Raw genomic sequence first — 7,514 nt, 5'->3', positions numbered from 1 at the left:
AAGAAAAATAAAATAAATTTCATTGTATAGATAAACATTTATATTATTCAAATGTTTGTTTCCTGCTGCAGAAGAAACCAACAAGGGAAAATGCTTTCCATTTTTATCATCACTAACAGATTGAGGTTTAAAAATTAAGTTAATGGGGTAGTATTTAGAAATACACACATACACACACACACACACACACACACACACACACACTTTCATTTTTCCTGTTTTAACAAAGAAAATGCTCTAGGGAAACTGCAGACCTGATTGTAAAGTCTGGTAATCTCTCCCTCTTTGATTTTCTGCAGCACTTACTGTCTACATGAATCATTTGGCGTGAGTGAATGGTCTTGTCTCTTTTCATGCGTGTATTTCTTGTCTGTACAACAAGAAAATGAGCTCTTGGAAGGAAGTTCCCTGTGACCCTAAGCCCTATGCCTTATACCTCAATCATTGACTGACATGTACATTTGCAGGGAGGAGCCTGGTGAGATACACTTAAAACCTTTATTCATTGATTTACAAAATGTACAGTATTTACAAAATTTAGGCATTAATCCCATCTTGACATGAATGCAACGGGGAATCTGAAAATAAATAAATGGCACATAGGTTAATGTACACATCATGGCTGTTTGCACTTCGAGCCGTCACCAATGGTGGGATTTAACGGGAAGTTTAATGTGGTAGAAAAGTCAGATGGATGACCAGTCCTGGCCCTTCCACATGAGTGGCCCTTCCTTGGCTCCTTGAGGCTGGGGATGGCGAGCAAACCGCTTTCTTTCAAGAGAACAGAACACCAGTCCTTCTGATAGGCACGCGAGGTTCATGCAGAGTTTGTCGTGATTCCCTGGGGTGGCAGATGAGTTCGCAGCACTGTGGACCTGGTTCCCCGTACACCAGACAGGGAGGCTTTGGAGAGGTTGCCTTCTCATTAAAAATTAAAAACCAACATTTCGACTTTGCCTCTTACTCAAATTGCATGCAGTACGTGGCGGTTATCAGTGGAGTGGCCATGCACAAAAATGGTACGTGGAGATATGTACAACATCAATTTTTCACTGACTTAGAGCATTTATAGCAGTTAACCTGTCTCCTCTTTTAGCAAGAGGAATGGACTAGGAAGCTATGCCTCCACCCCTTAAAGAAAAAACACACCATACAAATGGCATCCTGCAGAGACAGGACTAGTCAAACACCACATGATCAGATGGACAGATTCTCAGTCAGGTTTGGAAGTTTTCCTAGTTTCCCTAATTCCATCCTCTCTGCTCTCTTCAATCCCACCTCAACCTATAGAACCTAAATTGGAAGGAAAAGGCTTCATGTTATTGAGCTTCGTAGAGTCTCAGTACCTTCATCAGTAAAGTGAAAATCCTAGTAATATTCCCTATAGGGTGCTTGCAGGTTTCATATGACTTAATATATATATATATATGTATATGTATATAAAGTGCTTAGCATAGTGCCTGCACATAAGAGGTGCTTAGTAAATGTCTTATCTCCCTCTACTTCCCCAATTATAAGCAACACATTGACAAGCCTTAAATGAACTCTCATTTAAGGCCATATGATGCAATTTAGATTATTTCGTATCACAGCTACCACTGTCAGTCGGTTCATATTTGGTAATCCCTGAGGGGGGTCTCCTTTTATGAGCCTCAGAAATCTTCCTGTGCAGGCAGATGGACCCTGACAATACTCTCCTCTTTATCAGCAATGGCTCCACCAAATTTCATGCAAATATGCCCCTTAACCCTGCAGAGAAACTCATACTAGTGATGGTCACCACCCGAACACTGCTGGGACAACACCGCTGAGGATACCATGAGCAAAAGCCCTTGAGGCCAACACATTACTCTTGCTCAAACATAAGTTAATTTTTTTCAACACTGATGCAAGTATTATAGGTCACTTTCAATGAACATATATTACAAGCTCTATCACTGTTGAAAAAATAAGTTTTCTAATTTGGTCACTTTGTTCAGAATAAAGAATATCTTACAATATATTTAAGTTTCTCATTATGCCATACAAAAATAAATATTGTATAAATGATTTACAAGGAAGAAGAAAAAGTTGTAACTCAGGCCAAAAATACAGGAAGAATGGCAAAAATGTTACCATCTACTTCAAAAGCAATCACCTAAAAGAAAGAAAAATTCCCACTGGGTCTCCTTACTAGTCTCACCATCACCCAAGTGGCCCACCTACTTCTCATCCTAGGATATTATGTCTCCTTTCCCTATCAGTTTTGAGATAATGTGATGCAGAACCTTCTCCCTAAAGTCACTGGAGAACTGAAAGAGGAAGAACCCAGGAGGGCTCCCTGGCAGTATGATGTACGATGGAAGGGCCCTCTGTGAACACAGGTCAACCTCCACACATCTTCCTCTTATTCTGAAATCCTCTGTCTAGCTAAGCTATGCCTGAATAGGACTTCATGAGTGGAGAAAACTCTACCCTACTTTGGGATTCCTTGGATACCCTTGGCCCAAGGAGAATTCAGAGTCTCACGGAGCACAACGAGGTGCCAAATCATGGCCAATCTCACCAATTATGATGAAAGGATATGCAGCTGCTTTATGGATGCTAGTTCCATTAAGTTGGGAAAAAAATCCTTCTCCTGCTACCCCTCGCCCTATGCAACAAACTTATGATTGCTTCTTATTTCCTGCACAGTGCAGAGGGAATAGGATTCCAACCACTGGGAGAAGAACGTTGGGAAAATTAAATTGGACAACTACTTACTACATTTCCAGGGACTTGGTCAGAATCTCCAAGGAAACAGTCTGTTCATTTTGGAATCAAAGTTGTAAAATTCTAAAGCCATAAATAAATTCATGATTATATTTAAACCAGTGGTCCCTCACCTTTCTCCTGAAGAACACACATCTGTGCATGTCCATATAACACGTTGTCTAACACTCAGAGGGTCCCAGGACCTCCCATGGCTCATGCATGTCCTCCAAACTAAGAGCCTCAGAGCTCAATAAATGCAACCATTTTCCTGGGGTAAAAAGAAACGTTTGTGGTATACAACTCAGGGTCTGTTGTGGGGGCAGGCTGGCTTTAATAAGGTCTCGGACTCGAAATGACTACACGGAAGCAATGCTTGTTCCTCATGGTAAGTGGAAATGCTTGGCTGTGCAACATCTGCTGAGTGTCATGGTTTCACACATGTAACTATTGTCAAGCCCATGACTCATGCATGACCATGGACCATGGAGATCCCCAGGGATTGCTACTATACACGGCGCCTTTGAGCTGCTATAGTGTGAGTCCCAACCACACCCACAAGCAGGACACTATCACTGACACGCAGTGTGGGTGCCCATTTGTCTGATTTATGGGTGACGTTGTGGCAAATGTGGCATCGGTTTCATTTCGGGGGAGTGGCAAGTTACAGATATTTCCTTCACAACAGGAAGTGCAGACCTGAAAGAAAGGAAGAGAAACAGAAGGCTGATGAGAAGCTGGCAGACCGTGGAAGGACGCGAGGACTCTGGAGGGAGCTGTCTCCCTCACAGTAAGACTGAAATGAAAACTACCTGTTCCACAAGAGAGGCACAACCCTGGACTTAAGGAAGTGGGATGAAATTTCATCTGGAGCCAATGTGATCAAAAGGAAAATCCCCTGGACTAAGGTTCAAGGAACGTGAGCTCCACTTTTGACATCCGACCGGGTGGTTATTACATGGTTCTACGACCTTCTTAGGTCTCAGCTTTTCCATCTGCAAAATGGGGATTATAATACCCTACGGGGTACCCTATACCTTATAGGGTACCCTATAATACCCTACCTACGGTCTCAAAGAAATCCCTTCTGAGTACTTGAGGGTAACTTTCACTTGCCAAAGTTCCACAGTGTAAGTGAAGTGGAAACAACCCAACTTACACTTACCTATGACTCACTGGAACGGTCTACGTAACTACCGCCATCCTTGCGGGTGAGGTCAAAGTTTGGAGGGTTTTCATTAATGCAGTTGTTCCTGCCTTATACTACGCTGTTCACGGACCATAAGAAAGAAATAAACCTAAAGGGTTATTGGCTGAAATTATTTGGGGCCATGGCTACACAGACTGTAAATCAGTAGCTTCAGCATCCCCTGGGAGTCTATTAGAAATGAAGAATCTCAAACCTCACCCCCAATTTAGCAACTCAGAATCTTCATTTTAACAAGATTCCCAACTGATCCATGTGCACAGTAATATTTGAAAACATGTCAGATGGTCATTAAAAACTGTCTATTTAGTCATTATCCTGCAAGGATTTGAGTCTGGTCACACTTGACATGAGCTAGTAAGACATCACGATGTTGAGGAGAGAAGCTGAAGGTCAGAAGTGAGTCTGAGTTCTCTCTGTGGACAGAACTGAGCACATGATGTCACTTCCCTGATCTTTACCTTTATCCACGGTAAAGGAGCTGCAATAATGCCTGAGCACCTAGTTTGCTGGGAGCGGGCCAGGTGGGGAGGTAAAACCCTTGAGTTTACCTTCTATATTCAGACCAGCATCAAGTTGGCAGATTATATTTTGAAACGGAATTCTTAGTGTATTGCACCACTGGCTTGAAACCTGGGTATCTTCTGGAAGGCCCTAGTAAATGTGCTGTTCCGGGGTTTTGAGAGCAGAAGCTGCTTCCAACCACCAGGAAGGCAGCCTGATGGGGAGAAGTGGGCCAACCTCAAATAAAGGCCAAGGCCTGATGTACAAGACGTACAAGAGCACACACGGAGCTAGCTCTGAGCAGCCAGCAGGAGAGCCAGGGGCATTCCCTACTCTGACGCCTTCCTCTGGTTCTTTATATTCTCCTTCAAGGCTCCGTCTGAAGTTCACTTTACCACATGGAGTTTAAGGGGAGCAAACCCACCAGGAGATGGTTCTCTGGGCACCAACTCAAATGACTCAGGAGCCAATGGGCACCTTCCCAAATGAGCATTCCAGTCAGGACAGGAACCTCCCTTCACGGACAGTGGTCAGAGCCCAGCTGCCGCGGCCATCCTCAGCTGAATGAACTGCTGCTACATCTGCGACGCTTCAGCATGAGGCCCTAACTGATCCCTCATTCCTCCTCCTTCTGGTGGTTTGGTTACTTTCCTCTGAGTAAAGGAAGGGCTTACGATAACTTTCCGTACCCCCTGGCGTTGTGCTTCCATAACCTATACTGGTTTTCCTATGCTCTGGTGTAAATTTATTCTTTCAGAGCAAACGGGAAAGGAGAATCTTCTCGTAATGGTACAAAGACAGTCAAAAGCCAGGCTACATGGAGGAGGGAGAATCTGCTCATGAGCACCGGCACGCGCGTCTGCAGTGGGGGACGCTGACTGGGCTGTCCCGGTCACTTGCTTTGTTGCCCAGACCTTGTGGCCTTCATGTTCAGAATCTCTGCAGCCAGTGGACAAGCACTCTTCCAGTGGAACGCAGCGTTTGGTAACAGAGATGCTGTTTCCTGTGACTTCCATCGTATGCTGAGTGTAGCAGTATCTGGTCTCTGTCAACAGAGAATATATGTTTCAATTGAGATGGGAAATGTTAGCCCAGCCTGCCTGGAAGGGAAACAACAGGAGTGTCAACGCTACAAGTCCTGAAGAGATTTAACAGCACGTGAACTGTACACCGTGTTGGGTTTATGTCCAATCCCAAAGACGTCCTTGGCGAGATGCACTTCACCGCGGGAGGAGGAGGAGAGCCTTATGAAGAACACTGGGCCTTCTGCCTGTCGTATCCCCATAAACCAAGATATAATGGTATCACTCTCTGCCTTTCAACAAGTTGTGCCACTGTACTGATTTTTATTTTTAGGGGAGGGGAGGTCTGGAGGGACGATTAGGATGTGAGAGTCAGCAATTTCAGGAAGATAAAGGGATGAAAAAGTTCAAAGGATGCAGGTTAAAAAAAGAAGTTAGGCACGTAACAATGGTCTTCAAGGAGTTAAAAGACTATAGCAGAGGCTGGTGTGTGTATGTGTATGTGTGTGTAAATATGTGTGTGTGTGTGTGTAAGTATGTGTGTGTGTATGTGTGTGTGTGTGTCTATTTGGAAACAGCTATTCCCATGTAAGGGCCGAACAATTAAAAACAGATTCATTTTATCTTGAGAAAATGACTTTACCCAAAAGACCTTCTGGACAACGAGCATAGCCGGATCCTAGAATTTAACCCAACAATGAAGGTGCTGCAAATCTGAGGGGCATCACTTCTCCCGAGTACGACTTCAGCATCTTCTAGGATGGCACATGTAGACGGACCACGATGCAAGTTTCTAGACATCCCTCAAAATCTTAAGATTCCAAAAACTTAACATTTCTTCCAAACTACCATGGAAAATTACTTCTAATTTAAAGACTAAAAGAAATGGCTCTGTCAAAGTAATTCTTTAAGGCCTCAAGGCGGTGTTCAGCTTTCTAAGCCTGGGATTTAGGAGAATGTTCCTGCTCCATTTTCAGATTGAAAAAGAAAATGAATAATTCTTAAGAAATGTCACCGAGCTGTTTTTCATCCATATCTTGGATTCAACTTTGCATGCTTTATACATTCTGGATATTTAGTGGCTAATATGGAATTATGACCTTCTAGAACATTATTTATTAGGCAATAAAAATCCCCCCCACCAGACTCTGTCACAGTTTTGGCAGATTTTAACCAAAGTATGAAAGTCCAAAGAAGAAAGCTTAAAGGTTCTAGGCCCTGAGAATGAGCTCATACAGACACAGCCTGGGAGTCATGAAAATTCAGGGGTTTTAACAATCACCCGAAACACCCCCACCTGCCAGGAACCTGCATGACCTCTGACTGAGTCGTGCTAAGGACAGATTTTCCTAACGGTTACACGAAAGTGGGGTGTCCCTGGGCAGAGTCTGGTCAATACCGTCCCCCAAGCGCTGTCCCCGCAGCACACCCTGACTAGAATTTTGTCAGTGGGAATCAGGTCAAGGCAGCCCTAGCTCGTCAGGGCTCTGGAGCGCTCTTTGGGAGTGGAATAAGTAAGGCAGCCCTATGAGCCCACAGGAAAGTTGAAAGTTTTGCACCTGGCAATAAATTCTCCCAAAGTGCTAAAATAAACTGGAGTGATTAATTTTCTGATGCGGAGGAGGTGGCGGGTCTCCTCTGATTCTTTTTTTAATCTTTTTTTTTTTTTTTTAAGGCAGTGACAGGTTTTAATAAATGAAGACCAGTAGCCTGAGAGATTTACCGTATTTCCCAAAGAGGACTGGTTTACCTCGCTGGTGCCAGACTTGGGCATTTATGGTCATCATAGGAACACCTTTCCCACCCCATCCCACCTTCGGATGTTCAAGAGAGCAATTAAGACAGGAATGCTCTTATCTCCTGTCTCCCCTTCACGCAGACAACCAGGAGTAGCTGCCAGAGGTTTTATTGCTCCGAAGGTAAATCTGAGCAGATAAGATCATACGTTTATAGAATAAGTAAACCATTACATGGTTTCGGTTTTGGAAACTAGGTTTGTCCCCCAAGTATTAAATGCTCTGATCTTAAGTAAGCCTTGAACAACAATTGGT

The 7,514-nt window shown here is 43.8% G+C and overlaps 1 protein-coding gene across 3 annotated transcripts in view; it reads right to left on the bottom strand.

Moving 5' to 3' along the window:
* Positions 1-479: 479 nt before the first annotated feature.
* Positions 480-7,514, bottom strand: part of LYPD6 (LY6/PLAUR domain containing 6) — a 122,859-nt gene continuing 115,824 nt past the window's right edge. For all 3 annotated transcript variants that reach the window (XM_038565186.1, XM_038565183.1, XM_038565184.1), the window contains exons 4-5: positions 5,356-5,486; positions 480-3,429 (exon numbers count right to left, since the gene is read on the bottom strand). In XM_038565186.1, the coding sequence (XP_038421114.1) occupies positions 3,262-3,429; positions 5,356-5,486 (299 nt within the window). In that variant the 3' untranslated portion in view covers positions 480-3,261. The remainder of the gene's footprint in view (positions 3,430-5,355; positions 5,487-7,514) is intronic.

The sequence above is a fragment of the Canis lupus genome, chromosome 19 (genome assembly GCF_011100685.1).
Source record: "Canis lupus familiaris isolate Mischka breed German Shepherd chromosome 19, alternate assembly UU_Cfam_GSD_1.0, whole genome shotgun sequence".
Classification (NCBI taxonomy): Eukaryota; Metazoa; Chordata; class Mammalia; order Carnivora; family Canidae; genus Canis; species Canis lupus.
The sequence above is the reverse complement of the archived record's forward strand: the minus strand, read 5'-3'. Positions and strand labels throughout refer to the sequence as shown.